Raw genomic sequence first — 24,561 nt, 5'->3', positions numbered from 1 at the left:
CTGACAAGGCCCAGATTGACTGCCTCCTCTTTAGGGCAGCTTTTCTGAGTCCAGAAGGTCCTTTTCTACCCTTCAGATTTACCCTGGGATATGATAACAAGGTATGAAGAATGATACCCTACCACCCAGCTTAAACAATAATGGGGGCACTTTTTTAAGTCCTGCATCATGTGTGCCTTCAGACTGTTAAACATATAAGACCCTCTCCATGTTAGTCTAGGAGCTCCCTAAAAGCAAAGGCTTCCCCCATTTTGGCCTCCCTTACAGCAGGAGCTCAATGTCTGTCGATTACTGAATGTTCAGGAAAGGTTTGTTTCATGAATTTCCACATAGAGGAATAGTTTCACAAAGAGCTCCGCTACTGCCACCCGAACTCTCTCATGCCCAATCCACAGTGACAACAACTCAGGAATATAAGGCTGAGGTAAAAACATCTGTGTGGGAAAGTGGGGGATTCAGAGAGATGATAGGGCCCCTATTCTCACTAGACCCTGGTGCAGAAGACTCTGGTTGTGTGTGCAAGTATGATTGTGCATTTGTGGGGTGGGGGTGGTGCTGTGTATTGTGAGGCTATTGGTTGCAGGGCTGAGCTGGAGCAATGTTGCATAAATATATGTCACACAGGAAAAAAACCTAACCTGAGCAAATGGCAATACAGATCTCTGCAGAGAAGGGGTCAGAAGAGTTCTTTTCTTTTATTTTCTGGATAACCAGATATTTTCTTGCTCCAAGTTTACTATTAAGTTATGCAGAGTGCTCCTTAGGGAAGCCTGGATAACACTGACAATTCAAGTGCCAAGCTGAACAAGCACAAGGCACAGAATTAATGTTTGCAAGATAGGATCAGGGACTCCAGGAGAGTTCCTCTAATGAGGTCAGAGGCTTAGAGTGCAGCTGCCAGCCTGTCTCCACCCCCAGTGCTGGTCCTAGTCCCCCACTGCAGGAGAGTGTGTCAGTCTTCTTACTGTGGCAACCAATCACAGGGTTGACATGCTGCCCAGCTGCTCCAGGGATCACAGAAGCACTTGCTTCTCTTTCCCTCTCTGGCTTACAGCAGCTGTTCTGCCTCCCTTCTCTACCCTAGCTCCCTCTCTGCTGGTGACTACTCTACAGAAAGGGGACACAATGATGAGGGACTTTCCAGGGAGGGATCATTGGGTTTTAGCTGGCTGATCACTGGTCCAGCTGTCAACCAGGTGCAGTTACTGGAATGAGTACATCAGTCCTGGGGTGGGGAGCATGTGTTGGGCATGTGGTGGCTAGCCCTTTTTATTCCAAGTCTGTGGCATTTGGATGTTTGGAGGTTTTGGGAGCCTAGACCAGAAGGGTGTGCCTTGAACCAGGTTTATTTATTTAAATAGCTACTGGGAGCCTAACTCCCAGGCCAAGAACAAGAATTGTGTAGAGTAGTCCTAGTGCTTTCAAGGAGTTCCCTTTGTAGAAAGGTTGCTGGATGGGGGCCGAAATAATGAAAAGAATGAAGAAAGAGTCTGCCTCATGGTTCTAAGGGAGAGCTTGGGGGTTCACGTTGCTTAGGGCTGCACTAACATCTTCCCAGCAGGATGGTCAAGAGAGTCTACCTAGACCTATCCCTCACATAACCACTATGAGGGGGAGGTATTGCTAGGCCTCTTGGATTGAGCCTACTTAAGCCCAGAGAGTGACTTGCCCCAAGGCCACTATGCCAGTTTAACAAATTGTGGATGACAGCTCTGGAATATGGGTCTCTGAGGTTCCTACTCTGTACTTCTGAAGGTTTGAGGCAGGCAATTTAGGAAGCTTGTGGGGAGGAGGTGAAACTTCAGGTCTACATTTCTTCCCAGCCCCTGGCACGATCTCAGTGAGAGCCAGGCCAATGTGAAACTGAGGCCTGAACCCTGCAGTGCCCAGTGAGGACTCAAAGACCTATTTTGCCAGATGCTTTTCAAAAATTCTGCATTATAGAGCCAACCTCCCTCCTGCCTTTCCTGCCTGTCCCTAAACTACCCCCTTTATTAATCCCTCCCACAGCCAATAGCACCACTGAGCCTTTCTTACATCTGTAGTTCCCCCTGCCCAGTGCTCCCTTGAGCTTAGGGTGGCCTGAGGGAAGTGAACCTGGTGAGGGTGTAAGGGTGCTGGCTGCCTGTTGCTCAGTGTTTGGCTTCACTGCCTTGGGGCTCAGAGAAGGCTGGCCCAGTGAGCCAAACATATGAAGTATATTATTGTTTTCCCTACATTTTCCCTTTCTTTCTTTCTGGTTCCACTCAAGCCTGAAACCACAGACACCTGTGGAAACAAATCCAGCCTGGATGCTTGTTCACCAGTACTGTCTCTCTTTCTTTGTCTCTCTCATCTTCTCCAGACCCAACTGTGATGCTTCCTGACTGATGATGTTGTAACAGTGCCAGGAAGCCAGAAGGCTGCATTTTCAGCAGAACATACCTGAGTTGTCCCCATCACTATGGAAACCCAAAAGGATGAAGCTGCTCAGTTCAAGGGAGCAGCAGCTTCTGTGGACACCCAGGACCAAGGGGCAGAGAAAGGAGCCAAGAACAAGGCAGCTAATATGACTGAAGGACCAGCATTAGAGCCACCCTCATCTGGCCCAGGTATGCTGAAGAAAACTGCCATGAAACTGTTCGGTGGCAAGAAGGGCATCTGTACCCTACCTAGTTTCTTTGGAGGGGGACGAAGCAAAGGCTCTGGCAAAGGCAGCTCCAAGAAGGGTCTTAGCAAGAGTAAGACCCACGATGGCCTGAGCGAAGCAGCCTGTGGCCATGAAGATATTGTCAGTGAAGGAACTGGCCTCTCCTTACCTTTGCCTGAGTCACCTTACGAAGTACCCACTTCCCAGAGTGCCCATGGGGCTTTGGAGACAGGCTCTAGATGCAAGATGTCTGTCTCTGGAGCCACAGAGAAAACTGGTGCTAAGAAAGCTCCCTCTGGGCCCAAGCCAAAGAAAGGCCTGAAAGGCTTTTTTAGCAGTATCCGCCATCACCGGAAGAGCAAGGTCTCTAGGGCTGACCAAAGTGAGCCAAGGGCCAAGGGGCTTGAGGGTGCCAGAGCCAGGACTCCAGAGCATGTGAGCTCAGCCCTTCTGCCCCATGCTGATGAGACTCTGCAAGCCCAAAGTAAAGAAAATGCCAAACTCCAAGATGCCCCTGGGCCAAAAGTTTCTTCAACGCCAGAGCCTTCTCCAGCAGCCACTGAGAAGATAGCTGGTAAGGGTCCAGAAAAAGCCATGAAGGCCTGTGCCTCAGGACTCCTGCAGCCCAAGCCTGCTCCTAAAACCAGTGGCCCAGAGGAACCCCACAGCCCAGAAACAGGGGAGAAATTGGTGGCAGGGAAGATGAATCCAGCCAATGGTCCTGTGGGGGACCAGCTGAGCTTCCTCTTTGGGGATGTCACATCCCTGAAAAGTTTTGATTCACTGACAGGTTGTGGTGACATCATAGCAGAGCAGGACATGGACAGTATGACAGACAGCATGGCCTCTGGAGGCCAGAGAGCTAACCGAGATGGAACCAAGCGAAGTTCCTGTCTGGTGACCTACCAAGGAGGTGGGGAAGAGATGGCCTTGCCAGATGATGATAATGAAGAAGAAGAGGAGGAAGAGGAAATGGAATTAGAGGCAGAAGAAGAGGAAATCAAGGAGGAAGAAGATAATGACTTAGAATATTTGTGGGCAAGTGCCCCGATGTACCCAAGGCACAATCTGAATGTGGACTACCATTCCATCACATCCCCAGACCAGCATAGCTACATGCTACTTGACCCAGTTAAGTCTTATCCTGGCCTCGCCCCTGGGGACCTTTTGACCCCTCAGAGTGACCAGCAAGAGTCTGCCCCGAATAGTGACGAGGGTTATTATGACTCTACCACACCTGGATTTGAGGATGATTCAGGTGAGGCCCTGAGCCTTGTCCACAGGGATTGCCTGCCTCGAGACAGCTACAGTGGAGATGCTCTCTATGAGTTCTATGAGCCGGATGACAATATTGAGAAATCTCCATGTGGGGGTGACTGCCTTTATGACCTCCATGGTCACAGCTCTGAGATATTTGACCCCTTCCTCAACTTTGAGCCATTTTCTTCCTCTCGGCCACCTGGGGCAATGGAGACAGAGGAAGAACGGCTAGTGACCATCCAGAAACAGTTGTTGTATTGGGAGTTTCAGAGGGAGCAGCTTGAAGCCCAGGAAGCATGTGCCCAAAAGTCTCACCCCAGGGATGGGCGAGAGACCCACACCCAGGAAGCTCATATCAGGGAGGCCCAAGTCCAAGAGTCCTATGCCTGGGAGGCCTGTCCCCAAGAGGCCTCTGCTAGGGAGACCCAGGCCCAAGAGGTCTGGGCCCAGGAACAGAAGCCCATCATAGAGTATCAGAAAAGACCCTTGGGCCCATCAGTGATGGGCTTGGTAGCAGGGATATCAGGAGCCTCTCAGACTTCCCATGGGGGAACCACCTCAACTTTCCCTGCCACTGCGAGTAGTGAGCCAGACTGGAGGGACTTCCGTCCTCTGGAGAAGCGTTTTGAGGGAACTTGCTCCAAGAAAGATCAAAGTACCTGCTTGATGCAGCTTTTCCAGAGTGATTCTATGTTTGAGCCAGACATGCAAGAAGCAAATTTTGGAGGATCTCCCAGGAGGGCCTACCCTACTTATTCACCCCCTAAGGAGCCAGAGGAAGAAGAGATTGAGAAGGAAGGGAATGACACTGTGAGTTTCTCACAGGCCCTTGTGGAGTTCACAAGCAATGGGAACCTCTTCTCCAGCATGTCCTGTAGCTCTGACTCTGACTCATCTTTCACTCAAAACCTCCCTGAGCTGCCCCCCATGGTGACCTTTGACATTGTTGATGTGGAAAGGGATGGGGAAGGCAAGTGTGAAGAGAATCCAGAGTTCCACAATGACGAAGACCTTGCAGCCTCCTTAGAAGCTTTTGAGCTGGGCTACTACCAGAAACATGCCTTTAACAACTACCGCAGCCAGTTCTACCAAGGCTTGCCTTGGGGTGTGAGCAGTCTCCCTCGCTATTTGGGATTGTCTGGCATGCACCCTAGACCTCCACCTGCTGCCATGGCCCTCAACAGAAGGAGCCGCTCCCTTGACACTGCAGAGACCCTGGAGCTGGAGCTCTCCAATTCCCACATGGCCCAGAGCTACATGGAGTCAGAGCTTCAGGTTCAGCAGGAAGATTCTGATGAAGAAGAAGAGGAAGAATGGGGCAGAGACAGTCCTGTATCCATCTATACTGAGCCTCCAGGAGCCTATGACTGGCCTGCATGGGCTCCCTGTCCTTTTCTGGTAGTGTCAGGCCCTGCCTGTAGAAGTCCCCAGCAGTCTCCATATAGGCAGGCAGCGTATTGCGTACCTCCTGTGTCCGTGTCAATGTTGCTGTCAGTACCAGGGCCAGAGCCAAGGGCACCTGGGGAGTCTGGGCATCAGCTAGCTCGACCGTCGCACCTACCCCTGCCCATGGGCCCTTGTTATAATCTCCAGCCACAGGCCTCCAAGAGTGTGAGGGCCAGGCGTCAAGATGTGCTGTTGCCTGATGATGAGCCTAGTTGCTCCTCCAGTGCTGGAGGCTTCAGCCCCAGTCCTCTTCCCCAGGCCAAGCCTGTGGGCATCACGCATGGCATCCCCCAGCTGCCCAGGGTCTGGCCTGAGCCCCCTCAGCCTCAACCCATTCACTATGGGGCTTCCAGCCTTGACCTGTCAAAAAATAGGGCCAAGCAAGGTGCCTCTTTCCCTACCAGCTACTCCTCCACTGCTGTGAATGGAAACCTAGCTGAGTAGTCATCATCAGTTCTGGAGTGGGGGCATGGGGCCTGAGCATGTGAATGGGGATCAGGATCTGGGCAGCAGAGGGGGATGTTGCTGTTTAACTTGAAAATCCTTTTGGCCAAGGAAAGCTCCCATGAGTTTTTGCCTTTGTTTTCCCACTTTCCTTTTCTGCCATATTCCCATCAATCCCCACCAACCCAGCAAATGATGAACCACTGATGAGCAGCCAGATCTGCACTGCCTCCCACTTGGGTATAGGGGGCCTGTTAGCAATGCAAAATAATGGTACAGATCCTTCCCCCCGACTCCTAACTCCCTTTAGTCCTGGCATAGCTGCCACCATTATATCAGATGACTATAATCTATTCACCCCAGCTAGCTGTCCTCAGAGGATCAAGTAGCATGTGTCTCTACCTATTGCTATGGGTTTTGGCACCATGACCAGATGAGAGCTTTTTAATCTGGCCTACCATAGCATGGTTGAAGACAAAAATGATAATCCCTTTAATGGACTGATCAAATTCATCTAGTTGCAAACAGAAGATAAAATAGGGTTCTGGAATGATAGGATTTTTTTCCTTCTTCCTCTCTTAAGCTTATAACTACCTGAGTTGCAGATGTTACTGAATTTTGGTTCCTTTTTCCTCAAAAGGAAGTTTTCATAATTTCATTATAAGAACACATTCTTTTAATTGACTTACAGGAAGAGAAGCAGCCTAAGTTAGGCTGGGCTATGCAGGTTGGGATTTTTGTGAGTGGCAGGTGAAGGATAGGAAATGGAGGTCCATTTGTCCCAGCCATCAGGAGAGAGGATTTCAGACACTGCAGCATTCAAAGTAACCCAGCTTTTTAGAGGGGAAAATCACTTCCCCCTCAAAAAAACCCAGAAAGTTCCTTAAGCATTGTCCACCTCTTCATTTGGATGCTGTAAAGAGGCACCAGGCTAGCACTCCCAAGAGACAGGATGCCAAAGGCATCTAGGCTCCTGCATCCAGGCTCTTTAAAGAACTTTCATCTTCCAATTAGCCAACTCCTTAGCGTCATCAAAGGACCGTACTTCTTGAGAGGGAAGAACTGAGACCTGACTTCACTCTGCCAAGCTGTAGGACTCTGATGGCAGTTTCAGCCTTTTTTAGAATGAATCACACCCTCTGCCTGCATCCACACGATTTTCATGTTAAACTAGCTTGAAAATGCTGGTGGGGAAGAGTTGCTGTCAGGATGATGTTGGAATAGGCTAATCTTTCCAGGCTCAATTTCTCATTCATCACCAAGCTGGGAGGGCTTCTTTTAAATTTCTTTATTATAATTAGCATATGGGACATTTTTGCCTGAATGAATTGATCCAAAATATGATCCTTGCCCCCCTGCCCCTGTCCCTCCTCCCACTTCTTCACCAATCTCTATGCCTGTTAATATGTCAACAGGGCTCTTGTCATAACTGAGATATGGCAACTCAGCTGGGGAACAGATGCTGTTGACCCCCGAAGTCAAGGTGGTTTTGTGGACAAACTGCCTCTTGGCCAGGTGATGTGTCTGTGCTGGTCTTTGTCACCATTTCTCAGGGTTTGCCCTAGTGCCACTCCCCACATGGAGCACACCTGCCTAGTAAAAGAAGCTGCACCCCTGGAAGCACTGGCAGTTTTCATGACATCTGTGGCACCACTCAAGGGACCAGACCACCTCTCCACACTGACTGGCTGTATTGTGAAGAAATTCATCTTTCAGAACTGGAGGATGAAAGAGGGTGAGGAAGGCCTTCACCCAAGCACAGCATTCCAAGGGAGGAGTACCCAAATTCCAACTGTCTACCCTCTCACCAAAGCTACCCTGGGAGGGTGGGGCTGAAGTTGGCTTGGCTGTTTGGCAGGAAGTAAACACTCACCAAATGCTTTTACAAAACACAAGAAAACCCATCATTTGCCTCCTCTATCCCTGCTTGTCCTTCAGGGCAGCTGAATTTCCTGTCTATATGTATGTGACAGCCAGCCACTGCAGGTAGTAGATCCATCACCAGCTTCTGGAGCCCACTGGGCCACCAGCCTATCTGGGAAGACTAAAAGTACATGGTGAGCCTTTGGCCAACAGTAGAGAGCAGCCCTCAGTGACAAGAGGGCACCAAGGGGTGCTGTCACTCAGGGGAGCAGTTTGTAGCACTGGCATACTTTATTGGGCTTTGGAAGGTCACATACCACAGAACAAGTCTTAGTCAGACTGAGTGGCAACTTATGGTCTGGACAGCGTTGTTGCCCACAAGTCCTTTCATTGTCCTGGTCAGCCCAGGGACAGGAGTCTTACTACCAGAAGTGGGGCAGTCAGGGCGCATGGCTGCAGAAGCAGGCTCCTTTGACTCTCCTTCTAAAATGAGGCAGTTCATGGCTGAATCCCAACTGTTGCCTAGAAGAGGAAGGAAGACCTGGCTGGGGACATGTGATGGCAGCGCAGGGTGACACTGGGAAAGCCAATTAAGTTCCAGGTCTCTCCCCAAACATAGGCCAGTGCTTGCTTGGCTGGTACCACATATACCCCAGACTACTGAAAGTGTCGATGTCAAGTCCATACCTCTTAGGCTGTGACCAGATGAACATGTCCACATTGTAAGGTCATGGAATAATGCTTTTGGATGTCACTTCAATGGAAATATGACTTGCCTTTATCTTGCTACCCAGCAGGCTTATCTAGTGCCCCTCAGCTATGATCCTGAGATTTCCCACATAAGACTGGTCCTTGAGGGACCAGTGACTGTTGGATGAAGAAGGAGACCTAGTAGGCCTCTCCCAGGACTGTCAGTTTCTTGGTTCTTTAGCACCTTTAAGGAAGCCTTGCCGTGGGTCCCAGTTAAGGCCTGCCCTACTCACCTAGACTCAGCTTGGGCACCAGTCTATGAGCCTCCTGGGCCAAAGGTTTTGGTCAACACCTGTCTTCCTCTTCCATGCTGTACTAAGGAGGGAAGTAGCTTCCTATGCCCAGAGTGCATTCCCCTCATCCTGCTGCCAGCGACTTTCCCACACTTGCCAGTGCCACCACCCCACCTGCCCTTGGCTCCTGGGCCCAGTTGCTAGAGGGAGGCATTGGGCTTTAGCAGGGAGACTTCATGTTTACCCATATGTATGTTGCATCCGAGTTGTTTTTAATATATATATATCAAAAGTCAATTATCTATTTTTGTATTGTTTGCATTTTATATTCATAGAAAACAATGTTTATCAATCATTTTTTTCTAAAATATTTTATTTTTAAGTGGTGCTGTTTACAGTTTTAAACCAAACAAAGAAGACACAAAAATTGTTGCTGCTGTGAATAGGGCTGGCATCTCAATTTCCCAGGGCCCTCCCTTTTTCCCCTCTCCCTACCCACAGTATCCCACTGTGCATCCCCTTCTCCATGATAGGGACAGCAAAAGATGCCCAGGTACTAAGACAAATGCCAGATGACTCAGGCATGTGGAACCTGGTAGACTGTGTCATTTTATAGCTTTTTTTCTTTTAGACCCTGCCCCCTTAAGTTCAGACCTTCTGGAAGTACTCTTATTTCTCTCTCTCTTCTCTCTCTGTCTTTTTGCTGGTTATGTTTTGTGCTTTGGTTTTGAAACCAGAGTGCCCACGTTATGTTGTCATGTTGAATTTCTCCAAAGGAGCATTTTAGGGACATTCTCCACCCAGTGGGGTGGCCAGGGCATTTCCACCATGCCCCCTTACCCCAAGAAACGGGGGTAGACAGATACCAGTTATGCTTGGACCTTCAGAAGTTCTCCATCTCATTGTGGACACCCTTGCATGGGACTTCCCAGAAACTCAGTTGATTGTGATACCTGCTCAGAAGAGATGTTAGGGAACTCCTTGAACCTTCTTGCTGCTTTGGGGGAAACTCCCTACCACCATTTCCCCTCCCCTGCCCTGCTCCAGCTCACATGTAGGTGTTACTTTAGGGGAACAGTGACTGTCAGAGTGATGGCTTGCTGACCTGACCCCTCACTTTTTCATCCTGTAGTCATTCCAAAGAAGAAAACCCACATGGCATGTATATGTGTGAGAGTTGGGCCTACTGAGAGGCAGGGCTTTATTATTCCTGTTACTATTGGTGCTTATCTTCCCTGCTGTATATGGGGTGGGGGATAGTGGGTGGGGGGAAGAAACCAGGAATGTATATTTAGGTCATGTTAAATAAAATGGCTGGGGGACAGAGGGAAGAAATTGGAAACTGCAGTACATCCCCACCCCAAGTGTAAGAGTTCTTTCTTAGTGCAGAAAGGGGAGCATGGCCCCTGGATGGGCCCTAGCTTCCCCTTCTCTATCCCTGAAATATCATGAAATCACCTGGGTTGTTAACTTCTCCAACCCTAGCCCTCACTGACACCTGAATATCTAGATGCATTGCCTGTTTGTAACAACATATGTTTCTTTTGCCAAATGCTAATAAATTGGGTTCAAGAGGGACCCCCCCCCAGTCACTAAAGTGCATTCTTGTGGTTTGTTCCACAGCAGCATGCTGGTTACCCACTGCCATTGGGTTTGCCCTTGAAGGGAAATGGAGAAAACGAGGTGGCGGTTGGGGTGGTATCCAGCAGGGGAAACAGAAGTTAGAGCTGGAACTGAAAGTTAGAGGAAACTGCAATTCTTCATCCAAGCCATGCCCTGCATTTCCATCTGATGCTGTGTTGGTAAAACCTTTATCACACCTTCCACATACTGGACCTCTAGGGCTGGCTAGCACTTCTGAAATTAGCCTCAATTCATATAATTATGCTGGCCTCCCCACCTCTCAGGAGTGAACCTCCTGATGGCTCCATAGAAGGGATGTGTCTAATGGTGGGACTCACAGGCCAAGATGCAGGAATGTCGTCCTTATCCAGGACTATGGAAGGAGGTGCCAGCTGGACAGTTGCCTGCCCTACCTATTCAGCTGTGGAGCCAAGTGGGAAGCATGTGGCTTTTGCCCTTTATTGCAGGGCATCTCATCTAGTAGGTACCAGATGTGTGCCACAGCAACAATCCAGTCACCTTGGGGTCATGTCCTGCTTTCCAGGCCTGTCCTACCCTAGGCAGAAATTACCTGCCCCTGTTACCCACACAAAGGCTTACATATACCATCAACCAGGAGAAGGTGACTGTGCTAGTGGCTTTGGTGATTCTAATCCAGATGCTTATTCTTAGCCCGTGGAAAGCATGGGTATCTGACACCCGCCAGGTGTGCTTCCTTTAGTTCAACCTTAACAGCAGCTACTTGAAACTTCTGCAGCCAGTGCTGCCACAGACCCATTGGAAGGCTCCCTGAGGCCCCTTCCCAGACCAGCAGAGATACTTGGTGGTCCCCAGGACCTCATGAATCATGCAAAGCCAAAATGAAAGTGAACTAGCAAGAGAAAAAAGAGAGAAATTCCTGGGCGGGGAGTTAATAATTAATAGAAATTGAATTTTCTGCTTGGGACTGCTCATGGAAGGAAGAAGAGGGTTATGGTTGCTCAGGGAGCTTTTGGAGCAAAGCCTTCTAGTAAGGTCTCATTATATCCACTTGAAATTCACAGGGGTCATGGAGCCAGGGAGGCCTAGATTTCTGCCCTAATTTTTGCCCCTCATTAATCAACTGGGACTTGGGAAAATCCCTTCTCCTTCTGAGTTTCAGTTTCCCCATTAATAATATCCAGGTATCATGGGCATAGATTTGACTAGACTATAGTTTCCATATGCAAATCAGAAGATTGGGCTGCCTCAGAGTGACCCATGGAACTTATTCAACTACCTAAGTCCAGCACTATACACCCAGATTTGGACTCAGTTGCCCTGGGGTGGAGTTCTTTTTGTGGTACCCCACATGACTGTGGTGCATTGGACCCGCCAGACAGGATGAGTGGTAAGAGCTCCTACTGTTCTGCTGTGACTGATGACTGCCTTTGCTGTGGACTCCTGCAGGGTCCTTCACAATACTGGAGGTGGGGTAGTTGGTAGAGGGAACTTCTTACGACCTTCCTTAGATCATCAGGAAAACCACCACAGTTAGCTCCAGTGCTGTTCTCTGGTCCACTTGAGGGCTGGTCTTGTACCTAGTGAATGGGCTGTCTTTGTTCCCAGTTTCTGTTTCAAGCAAATGTAAACCCAACAAGCCTTTTGGAGGATGCTGTGGTAAGGCTGCTAGCACTCTACAACCCCCACCCTGACTGGGCTCTGGGCCCTACTGACTGTGTTCTCTCTCTGGATAATTCCTAGATTTTGGCTAGGCTGCATGACTTCTGGGAGCCAGATTTGGACATCAGGAGCAAGTGACTTGAGTAAAATGACACTTTCCAGTCTGCAAACTCCTTCCATATCCATTACCTTCTAAAAGACCCTGAGCAGATGGGCAGAGCAGGTGATTTCATCCCCACTTTACAGATGAGGAAATGGAGAAGTGAAATGGTAATATTATTATTCATATATTGTGCAATAATATAACTGCTCATGGTAATATAGAACATTGGGTGTCAGTCACAGTGGGAAAGGAGGTGAGCAGGTGGGGGTGGAAGGTACGGTGGAAGAGAAAGAGTACTGCTAGTAATTTTCCAAGCACAGAATGAATATCATTGATATGAGTCACACAGTAGACACATTAACTTTACCTTGTATAATCCTTACCTTAACTGTATGAGGTTAACATTGTTATCTACATTTTCAGATGAGAAAACAGCCTCAGAAAGGTTAAGACCATTGTCAAAGTTCACACAGCCAGATAATTCCAAATCTTCAAAACTCTAGGACTCCAAATCTCCCTCTTTTTTCATCACACTTACAGTGAAGCTGCTGTCTAGCTGTACATTAAGGGTTCTAGGGGTGAATCCTAGCAATGCTCCTAGCAGCAGGCCCAAAGTTAGAGCACCCTATAAATAAAAGGGACCTCTAGCTGCCTCCTTATCCCACAGGGCCCAGCTCAACCTCCCAGCTCCAAGCCCTGTCAGAGATCCTTGTGAACCCAAGCAGAGAATCCATTCTCCCACTCCCACCCCAGCTTTGGATCTCTGGGAATTGTTCCAAGCCAAGTGGGCCCAACCCTCCTTCCACTTAAACCTGCTAATAAGTGGCACAGGAAAGATGACGAATAGCAGAGTGAGTCAGTAGACATGAGCACTTAGATACCTGGAGAATGGGCCTCCTGCCATTCAGAGCTTTGACATCAATTGGAGCACCACCTTATGAAGAATTATTTAATTGTAAATCACTCAATAACCACAGTGGAAAACATTCTCTGGGAGAATAATTGCTGTCTGATGGACTCTTGAAGACTGCTTTCCTCTGCTCCTGCAGTTTCTCTCCTGCTTTTCCACTTACTCCCTCTGGATACTCAAACACATTTTCTGTGTTGTTCTCCCAGCCCATGGAGTGCTTCGTGAGGCTTTCCAAGGGCTCTCCTGTGCAGCATCCACAGCCAACAGGATGTGAATATTCTGCCTGGCCACAAATTCTGTGATTAAAAAATAATGTTATATCCTTCAAGAAGCTGGAATAGTATGGGCATCTATCGCCATCCACAAACACAGACATGAGTGGGCAGGAAACAGTCCTTGTTTGTTTTCCTTAAAGTAACTGAATTCTTATTCCAAGATCCTCATCCTAAAAAGGAAGCAGAAAATTCCATGTCACCATCACTGGGTACCTCCTCAAAGGTGGCACTGGAATCCAGGGGGTGCTTATGGTACCCAGAAATTAGGGCAAGGACAACTAATCAGTAATCTATTCCAATCACCACTGAAACCCTCATTTTCCATACCAGCAATGAGGAAAGGGAAGCTGAAAGCCCTGGGGCCTTAGGTTCTGCCTCCCTCTGAGTACCTTAGAGACATCTGCTCCCCAATCTTGAGGCAGTGCGCTAAGCTTTGCTTGAGTTCCTACTGCCTCAGACTCATTTTCTCACCCTTTCCAGGTTGGCCTGGGAGTGGTAGGGGTCTCTCTTTTTTTTCCTTTCCCTCTGAGCTTTCCAAAGCCTCTTCCTCCACCTTTATGATGATATGTCCTCAGAGGGGTCTTCATAATTTTATAAAAGAATGATAGATTCAGTGGCTTCAGTCTGCTTCTGCTTTCTACACTGTGAAATCCCTCTTGCAAGAGATCTGTCAAGGGCCTGGTTACTTTCATGAGGTAGTGGAATGGGGAATGGGTACATAGAGGTACAACAGACATAAATCTTACCCTGCCACAAAAAATACTGCCTTATTGAAAAAAATGAGTACACTGTCCTAGAATTCAGGACACCAAAATTTGAGTCCCTGCTCTGTCTGCAACTGATGGAAATGGGTGATTTCTCAGAGCCTTAGGTTTTTCATCTGTACATAAGGGGTTGGAGAACATAGAATATCAGGCTACAGTCCTTTCCTTCCTGTTCCCCTTTACATGCCTAAATTCCTCCTACACCATCTGTCCTGTTCATTCTTGCCTCCACTGGCCTAGATTCCTGGGCCAATTTTAATGCCTAAGATATCCTTTCTTATACTGAGCTGAAATCAGCCTAGCTTAGTCCAAGGGGCCACACGGATCCTGTCTGCTATCTACTCTCCTCCAGGTCTGAAAACAGAGATGATATTATTTGGTTTAACAAATATTGAGTACCTATTCTGTTAGGTACAACAACAAATATTGAGTACCTGTTCTGTATTCAGTACCTTAGGATGCAGCAATAAACAAGAGAGAAAAAAGAAAGCCCTGCCTTCATGGGGCTTACTTTTGGGGATAGGGGGCAGAAAATAAATAAATAAAATATAGAGTGGAGAAAATTTAAAAGTAGGGGGGAAAAACAGGGGAGCCAAGATGACAGCGTGAGTAGAGCAGCAGAAATCTCCTCCCAAAACCACATATATTTTTGAAAATACAACAAAGACAACTCTTCCTAAAAGAGAGACCAGAAGACACAGGACAACAGCCAAACTACATCCACACCTGAGAGAAACCAGCACCTCGCGAAGGGGGTAAGATACAATCTGTGGCCTGGCGGGACCCGAGCGCCCCACACCCCAGCCTCCCAGCGGGAGGAGAGGAGTTGGAGCGGGGAGGAAGAGGGAGCCCAGGACTGCTGAACACCCAGCCCTAGCCATCCGCACTAGAGTGCAGACACAAAGTGCGTGTGTGGGGTGCTGGAAACTAGGGAAACAGGACAGTAAGACGTGAGTGCCCCGCAGCCAGCACTCTGGGGACAAAGAAAAGTGAGTGCTTTTTGGAAATCTTAAAGGGACAAGGACCCCACAGCTGGACAGAAATGTCCCGGGATGCTTACCCCAGAAGCAAGGAATAAGGGGGAACTCCAGGAACCCTAACCCCCTGGATAGGAGGGCAGCTCAGAGGACCCTCATGGAGATAAACACCCTCCCGGTCAATTCCCCTCTGCTGCGGATCTGCCATATCAGAGAAGCAGCCCAAGGCAGGCCACCACACAGCAACAGCAGAGATAAATTCCATAGCAGCTGGGCAAGATTCAGAAGCCCCATCTGCATGCAGCTGCCTAGTACAAGCCACTAGAGGTCACTGTTCTCCCAGGAGAAGAAGGCCACAAACCAACAAGAAGGGAGGTTCTCCCAGCCATCACTCGTGCCAGCTCTACAAACTATCTCTATCACCATGAAAAGGCAAAATTTGAGGCACACAAAGATCACAGAGTCAACACCTCACAAGGAGACAGACCTAACCAGTCTTCCTGAAAAATAATTCAAAATAAAAATCATAAGCATGCTGACGGAGATGCAGAGAAATATACAAGAACTAAGGGATGAAGTCCAGAGGGAGACTACACACATCCGGAGGGAGATTACAGAGGTGAAACAATCTTTGGTAGCATTTATAAGCAGAATGGATGAGATGCAAGAGGTCATTGATGGAAAACAAACCAGAGAACAGGAACGCATAGAAGCTGATGCAGAGAGAGATAAAAGGATCTCCAGGAATGAAACAATATTAAGAAAACTGTGTGACCAATCCAAAAGGAACAATATCTGCATTATAGGGGTACCAGAAGAAGAGAGAGAAAAAGGGATAGAAAGTGTCTTTGAATAAATAATTGCTGAAAACTTCCCCAAACTGGGGGAGAAAATAATCGATCAGACCAAAGAAGTACACAGAACTCCCAACGGAAAGGACCCAAGGAGGACAACACCAAGACACATAATAATTAAAATGGCAAAGATCAAGGACAAGGACAGAGTTTTAAAGGGAGCTAGAGAGAAGGAAAAGGTCACCTATAAAGAAAAACCCACCAGCCTATCATCAGACTTCTCAACAGAAACCTTACAGGCCAGAAGAGAATGGCATGATATATTTAATGCAATGAAAATGAAAGGCCTTGAAACAAGAATACTGTATCCAGCATGATTATCATTTAAATATGAAGGAGGGATTAAACAATTCCCAGACAAGCAAAAGATGAGGGAATTTGCCCCCCACAAACCACCTCTACAGGGTATTTTAGAGGGACTATTCTAGACGGGAGCACTCCTAACACTAAACATATGTCACCAGAGAAAATAAAATCATAACAAAGAAAGCACACCAACCAAATATGAACTAAAGGCTAAAAATAAAATCAACTACCCAAAAAAAGCAGTTAAAGGAAAGAAGAAAGAGCACAGAATAAAACAACCAACATATAAAGAATGGAGGAGGAGGAATAAGAAGGGGGAGAAGAAAAGAATCTCCAGACAGTGTATATAACAGCTCAATAAGCAAGCGAAGTTAGGCAGTAAGATACTAAAGAAGCTAACCTTGAACCTTTGGTAACAATGAATCTAAAGCCTGCAATGGCAATAAGTACATATCTTTCAATAGTCACCCTAAATGTAAATGGACTGAATGCACCAATAAAATGGCACAGCTGCTTACAAGAAACTCACCTCAAACCCAAAAACGTGAACAGACTAAAAGTCAAGAGATGGAAAAACATATTTCATGCAAACAACAGAGAGAAGAAAGCAGGGGTTGCAGTACTAGTATCAGACAAAATAGATTCAAAACAAAGAAATTAACAAGAGATAAGGAAGGACATTACATAATGTTAAAGGGCTCAGTCCAACAAGAGGATATAACCATTATAAATATATATACACCCAACACAGGAGCATATGTAAAACAAATACTAACAGAATTAAAGGAGGAAATAGAATTCAATGCATTCATTTTAGGAGACTTCAACACACCACTCACCACAAAGGATAGATCCACTGGGTTGAAAATAAGTAAGGACACGAAGGCACTGAACCACACACTAAAACATATGGACCTAATAGATATCTATAGAAATCTACATACAAAACCAATAGGATACACATTCTTCGCAAGTGCACATGGAACATTCCCCAGAATAGACCACATACTAGCTCACAAAAAGAGCCTCAGTAAATTCCAAAAGATTGAAATTCAACCAAACAACTTTTCAGACTAAAAAGGTACAAAAATAGAAATAAATTGTGCAAAGAAAGCAAAAAGGCTCACAAACACATGAAGGCTTAATAACATGCTCCTAAATAGTCAATGGATCAATGAACAAATTAAAATAGAGTTCAAGGAATATACGAAAACAAATGACAACAACAACACAAAGCCCCAACTTCTGTGGGATGCGGCGAAAGCAGTCTTAAGAGGAAAGTATATAGCAATCCAGGCACACTTAAAGAAGGAAGAACAATCCCAAATGAATAGTCTAACATCACAATTATTGAAACTGGAAAAAGAAGAACAAATGAGGCCAAAGTCAGCAGAAGGAGGGACATAATAAAGATCAGAGAAGACATGAACAAAATTGAGAATAAAACAATAGCAAAAATCAATGAAACCAAGAGCTGGTTCTTTGAGAAAATAAAATAGATATGCCTCTAGTGAGACTTATTAAGAGAAAAAGAGAATCAACACACATCAACATAATCAGAAATGAGAAAGGAAAAACCATGACAGACCCCACAGAAATACAAAGAATTATTAGAGAATGCTATGAAAACCTATATGCTAACAAGCTGGAAAACGTAGAAGAAATGGAAAACTTCCTAGAAAAATACAATCTTCCAAGACCGACCAAGGAAGAAACTCGAAAGTTAAACAAACCAATTATGAGTAAAGAAATTGAAGTGGTAATAAAAAAACTACCCAAGAACAAACTCCCCGGACCAGACGGATTTACCTTGGAATTTTATCAGACATACAGACAAGACGTAACACCCATTCTCCTAAAAGTTTTCCAAAAAATAGCAGAGGAAGGAATACTCCCAAAATAATTCTATGAAGCCAACATCACTCTAATACCCGGCAAAGATCCCACCAAAAAAGAAAGCTACAGACCAATATCCCTGATGAACGTAGATGCAAAAATACTCAACAAAATATTAGCAAACCGAATTCAAAAATATGTGAAAATGATCATACACCATGACCAACTGGGATTCATCCCAGGGATGCAAGGATGGTGCAACATTCGAAAATCCATCAACATCATCCACCACATCAACAAAAAGGACAAAAACCACAGATCATCTCTATAGATGCTAAGAAAGTATTTGACAAAATTCATCACCCATTCATGATAAAAACTCTCAGCTAAATGGGCATAGAGGGCAAGTACCTCAACATAATAAAGGCTGTATATGATAAACCCACAGCTAACATCATACTGAACAGCGGGAAGCTGAAAGCTTTCCCTCTGAGGCTGGGAACAAGACAGGGATGCCCATTTTCCCCACTGTTATTTAACATAGTACTGGAGGTCCTAGCCATGGCAATTAGACAAAACAAAGAAATATAAGGAATCCAGATTGGTAAAGAACAAGTCAAACTGTCACTATTTGCAGATGACATGATATTGTACATAAAAACCCTAAAGACTCCACTCCAAAACTACTAGAACTGATAGAGGAATACAGCAAACTTGCAGGATACAAAATTAACACACAGAATTCTGTGGCTTTCCTATACACTAACAATGAACCAATAGAAAGGGAAATCAGGAAAACAATTCCATTTACAATTGCATCAAAAAGAATAAAATACCTAGGAATAAACCTAACCAAAGAAGTGAAAGACCTATACCCTGAAAACTATAAGCCACTCTTAAGAGAAATTAGACGACACTAACAAATGGAAACTCATCCCATGCTCTTGGCTAGGAAGAATTAATATAATCAAAATGGCCATCCTGCCCAAAGCAATATACAGATTCGATGCAATCCCTATCAAATTACAAGCAACATTCTTCAACGAACTGGAACAAATAATTCAAAAATTCATATGGAAACACCAAATACCCCAAATAGCCAAAGCAATCCTGAGAAAGAAGAAGAAAGTGGGGAGAATCTCACTCCCCAACCTCAAGATCTACTACAAAGCCATAATAATCAAGACAATTTGTTACTGGCACAAGAACAGAGCCACAGACCAGTGGAACAGATTAGAGACTCCAGACATTAACCCAAACATATATGGTGAATTAATATTTGATAAAGGAGCCTTGGACATACAATGGTGAAATGACAGTCTCTTCAACAGATGGTGCTGGCAAAACTGGACAGCTACATGTAGGAGAATGAAACTGGACCATTGTCTTACCCCATACACAAAAGTAAATTCAAAATGGATCAAAGACCTGAATGTAATTCATGAAACCATAAGACTCCTAGAGAAAAACATAGGCAAAAATGTCTTGGACATAAACATTAGTGACGTCTTCATGAAGATTTCTCCCCTGACAAGGTAAACAAAAGCAAAAATGAACAAGTGATTCTCTATCAAGCTGAAAATCTTCTGTACAGCAAAGGACACCATCAATAGCACAAAAAGGTTCCCTACCGTATGGGAGAATATATTCATAAGTGACAGATCCGATAAAGGCTTGACATCCAAAATATATAAAGAGCTCATGCACCTCAACAAACAAAAAGCAAAGAATCCAATTAAAAAATGGGCAGAGGAATTGAACAGACAGTTCTCCAAAAAAGAAATTCAGATGGCCAATAGACACATGAAAAGATGCTCCACATTGCTAGTTGTCAGAGAAATGCAAATTAAAACGACAATGAGATATCACCTTACACCAGGAAGGATGGCTACCATCCAAAAGACAAACAACAACAAATGTTGGCGAGGTTGTGGAGAAATGGGAGCCCTCCTACACTGCTGGTGGGAATGTAAATTACCTCACCCATTGTGGAAAGCAGTATGGAGATTCCTCAAAATGCTCAAAATAGACTTGCCATTTGACCCAGGAATTCCACTTCTAGGAATTTACCCTAAAAACGCAGCACTCCAGTTTGAAAAAGACAGATGCACCCCTATGTTTATCGCAGCACTATTTAAAATAGCCAAGAAATGGAAGCAGCCTATGTGTCCATCAGTAGATGAATGGATAAAGAAGATGTGGTTCATATACACAATGGAATAATATGCAGCCATAAGAAGAAAACAAATCCTACCATTTGCAACACCATTGATGGAGCTAAAGGCTGTTATGCTCAGTGAAATAAGCCAAGCACTGAAAGAAAAATACCAAATGATTTCACTCATCTGTGGAGTATAAGAACAAAGGAAAAACTGAAGGAATGAAATAGCAGCAAAATCACAGAACAAGAATGGACTAATAGTTACCAAAGGGAAAGAGACTGGAGAGGATGGGAGGTTAGGGAGGGATAAAGGCAGGGAAGCAGAAAGGGGGTATTATGATTAGCATGTATAATGTGGGGGGTGGGGGAAAGGGGAGGGCTGTACAACACAGAGAGGACAAGTAGTGATTCTACAACATTTTGCTATGCTGATGGACATTGACTTAGTGGGGGGACTTGGTGTAGGGGAGAGCCTAGTAAACATAACATTCTTCATGTAATTGTAGATTAATGATAACATAAAAAGGGGGTTACTCCCTGATAGGATAAAATTAACTGCAAATCACCGATTAATGCATGCTTTGCATATCCTTAATTTTGATCTTTTAAAGGGTGTTGGATGATCAGCTATGGAAATACATTTTTCTGATAATATTTCTTTCTCTTAAAAGAAAGAAGTTCCTGTGTGGTGGTCTCCAATAGTTCTTCACAATGGTATAAAGGTCATATCAAAGTGTGGGCAAAGGGTTTGTTTGTGTTTTTACAGAGATCAAAGCCTAATTTGGCTACCCAGACCAGAATATGAACTAAGATATGATATGAAGAAGGACTTCCAACATAACATCCTCTGGAAGAGTCATTCCAGAAGATGATCATCAAAAAAGTTAAACAAAGATCCTGGTGCTGTTGCTGTTGCAGTTGTAGCTGCATTCATCCTGCCGGTTCCTGGACTTGCCATTGGAATGAAGAAGGAGATATCTAAGCTGACCTGTGCATACAGTAAAACAACAAATTTGACTGGAACTATATTGTTGGAACTCAACCAAGAATTAGGAGAAGCGCAAGTTGCAGTGCTACAAAATTGTGCGACTATAGACTATCTATATTAAAAGAACCTATGGGATGAAGGCAGAGCCAAGATGGGGGCATGAGTAGGGCAGCGGAAATCTCCTCTCAAAACCACATATATTTATGAAAATATAACCAAGACAACTCTTCCTAGAATAGAGACCAGAGGACACAGGACAACATCCAGGCCATATCCACACCTGCGAGACCCCAGCACCTCACGAAGGGGGTAAGATACAAGCCCCAGCCCTGCGTGACGTGAGCGCCCCACACCCCAGCTCCCTGCGGGAGTAGAGGAGTCAGAGCGAGAAGGGAGAGGGAGCCTAGGACTGCTTAACACCCAGCCCCAGCCATCCACACAAGTGCACAGACACAGTGCATGTGGGAGATCCTGGATAGTAAGGAAACAGGACAGCAAGGCCTGTGAGTGGGTCCCTGAGGCCAACGTACGGGAACAAAGAAAAGTGAGCAGCTTTTTAAAAATATATATTTATTTAATTTTTTTTTTTTCTTTTTGCGAGTGCTTTTTGGATGTCTTAAAGGGACGGGGACCCCAAAACCGGATGGAAGCATCCGGGAACACTTAGTCTGGCAACAGGGAATCTGAGGATCTCTGGGCACTCTAAACCCCTGGGCAGCAGGGAGCACGGAGGACCCTCACGGAGATAGCCTCCCAGCCACTCCCCCTCCAATGTGGCTCCATCATATCGGAGCAGCAGCCCGAGGCAAGCCACGCCCATAGCAACAGTGCAGAAAAACTCCATAGCAGCCAAGCAGGAATCATAAGCCCTGTCTGCACGCAGCTGCCCAGCACAAGGCACTAGAGGTCGCTGTTCTACCAGGAAAGGAAGGCCACAAACCAACAAGAAGGAAAGCTCTTCCAGCTGTCACTCGTACCAGCTCTGCAAACTATCTCTGTCACCATGAAAAGGCAAAATTACAGGCAGACGAAGATCACAGAGTCAACACCGGAGAAGGAGACAGACCTAACCAGTCTTCCAGAAAAAGAATTCAAAATAAAAATCATAAACATGCTGACAGAGATGCAGAGATATACGCAAGAGGAATGCGATGAAGTCCTCAGGGAGATTTCAGATGCCTGGAAGGAGATTACAGAAGTGAAACAAACTCTGGAAGGATTTATAAGCAGAATGGATAAGATGCAAGAGGCCATTGATGGAATAGAAACCAGAGAACAGGAATGCATCGAAGCTGACATAGAGAGAGACAAAAGGATCTCCAGGAATGAAACAATATTAAGAAAACTGTGTGACCAATCCAAAAGGAACAATATCCGTATTATAGGGATACCAGAAGAAGAAGAGAGAGAAAAAGGGATAGAAAGTGTCTTTGAATAAATAATTGCTGAAAATTTCCCCAAACTGGGGGAGGAAATAATCGAACAGACGACGGAAATACACAGAACTCCCAACAGAAAGGATCCAAGGAGGACAACACCAAGACATATAATCATTAAAATGGCAAAGATCAACGAAAAGGAAAGAGAATTAAAGGCAGCTAGAGAGAAAAAGTTCACCTATAAAGAAAAACCAAGCCAATCAGGCTATCATCAGACTTCTCAACAGAAACCCTACAGGCCAGAAGAAAATGGCATGATATATTTAATGCAATGAAACAGAAGGGCCTGGAACCAAGGATACTGTATCCAGCATGATCATCATTTAAATATGATGGAGGGATTAAACAATTCCCAAACAAGCAAAAGTTGAGGGAATTTGCCTCCCACAAAGCACCTCTACAGGGTATTTTAGAGGGAATGTTCTAAATGGGAGCCCTCCTAAAACTGAACAGATGTCACCAGAGAAAATAAAATCACAGCAAAGAAAGCAGACCAACTAAACACTAACTAAAGGCAAAAACAAATAAAATCAACTACCCACTAAAAGCAGTTAAAGGAAACACAAAAAATCACAGAATAAAACAACCAACATATAAGAATGGAGGAGGAGGAATAAGAAGAGAGAGAAGAAAAGAATCTCCAGACAGTGTATATAACAGGTCAATAAGCGAGCTAGGTTAGGCACTAAGATACTAAAGAGGCTAACCTTGAACCTTTGGTAAACATGAATCTAAAGCCTGCAATGGCAATAAGTACATATCTTTCAAGAGTCACCCTAAATGTAAATGGACTGAATGCACCAATCAAAAGACACAGAGTAATAGAATGGATAAAAAAGCAAGACCCATCTATATGCTGCTTACAGGAAACTTACCTCAAACCCAAAGACATGCACAGACTAAAAGTCAAGAGATGGAAAAACATATTTCAGGCAAACAACACAGAGAAGAAAGCAGGGGTTGCAGGACTAATATCAGACAAAATAGACGTCAAAACAAAGAAAGTAACAAGAGATAAAGAAGGACATTACATAAAGATAAAGGGCTAAGTCCAACAAGAAGATATAACCATTCTAAATATATATGCACCCAACACATGAGCACAAGCATATGTGAAACAAATACTAACAGAACTAAAGAGGGAAATAGAATGCAATGCATTCATTTTAGGAGACTTCAACACACCACTCACCACAAAGGAGAGATCCACTGGGCAGAAAATAAGTAAGGACATGGAGGCACTGAACCATACAGTAGAACAGATTGACATAATAGATATCTATAGAACTCTACATCCAAAAGCAACAGGATATACATTCTTCTCAAGTGCACATGGAACATTCTCCAGAATAGACCACATACTAGCTCACAAAAAGAGACTCAGTAAATTCCAAAAGATTGAAATTCTACCAACCACCTTTTCAGACCACAAAGGTATAAAACTAGAAATAAATTCTACAAAGAAAACAAAAAGGCTCACAAACACATGGACGCTTAACCACATGCTCCTCCTAAATAGTCAATGGATAAATGAACAAAATAAAATGGAGATCAAGGAATATATGGAAACAAATGACAACAACAACACAAAGCCCAAACATCTATGGGTCACAGCGAATGCAGTCTTAAGTGGAAAGTATATAGCTATGCAGGCACACTTGAAGAAGGAAGAACAATCCCAAAAGAATAGTCAAAGATCACTATTAGTGAAACTGGAAAAAGAAGAACAAATGAGGCCAAAGTCAGCAGAAGGAGGGACATAACAAAGATCAGAGAAGAAATAAACAAAATTGAGAAAAATAAAACAATAGCAAAAATCAATGAAACAAAGAGCTGGTTCTTTGAGAAAATAAACAAAATAGATAAGCCTCTAGCCAAACTTATTAAGAGAATAAGAGAATCAACACACATCAACAGAATCAGAAATGAGAATGGTAAAATCACAACAGACTCCACAGAAATACAAAGAATTATTAAAGACTACTATGAAAACCAATATGCCAACAAGCTGGAAAACCTAGAAGAAATGGACAATTTCCTAGAAAAATACAACGTTCAA

The 24,561-nt window shown here is 44.9% G+C and overlaps 1 protein-coding gene across 8 annotated transcripts in view; it reads left to right on the top strand.

Annotated features, from left to right (window-relative positions):
- AMER1 (APC membrane recruitment protein 1) overlaps positions 1-24,561 on the top strand; it is a 176,748-nt gene that overhangs the window by 16,863 nt on the left and 135,324 nt on the right. For 5 of the 8 annotated variants that reach the window (XR_012127297.1, XR_012127296.1, XR_012127298.1 and 2 more), the window contains exons 2-3: positions 2,345-7,514; positions 11,971-12,159. The exons of 1 other annotated variant lie outside the window; for it this stretch is intronic. Coding sequence is in view for 1 of the 7 variants with exons in the window: in XM_017676088.3 (XP_017531577.3) it covers positions 2,444-5,779 (3,336 nt within the window). In the remaining 6 variants the exon portion in view is untranslated. Of the gene's footprint in view, positions 1-2,344; positions 11,883-11,970; positions 12,160-24,561 lie in introns of those variants that run through there. 2 more of the 8 variants (XR_012127300.1, XM_017676088.3) reach the window with 2 other exon arrangements.

The sequence above is a fragment of the Manis javanica genome, chromosome X, assembly GCF_040802235.1.
Source record: "Manis javanica isolate MJ-LG chromosome X, MJ_LKY, whole genome shotgun sequence".
In the NCBI taxonomy this organism is placed as follows: domain Eukaryota; kingdom Metazoa; phylum Chordata; class Mammalia; order Pholidota; family Manidae; genus Manis; species Manis javanica.
Note: the sequence above shows the minus strand (reverse complement) of the source record. Positions and strands in the feature narration are given on the sequence as shown.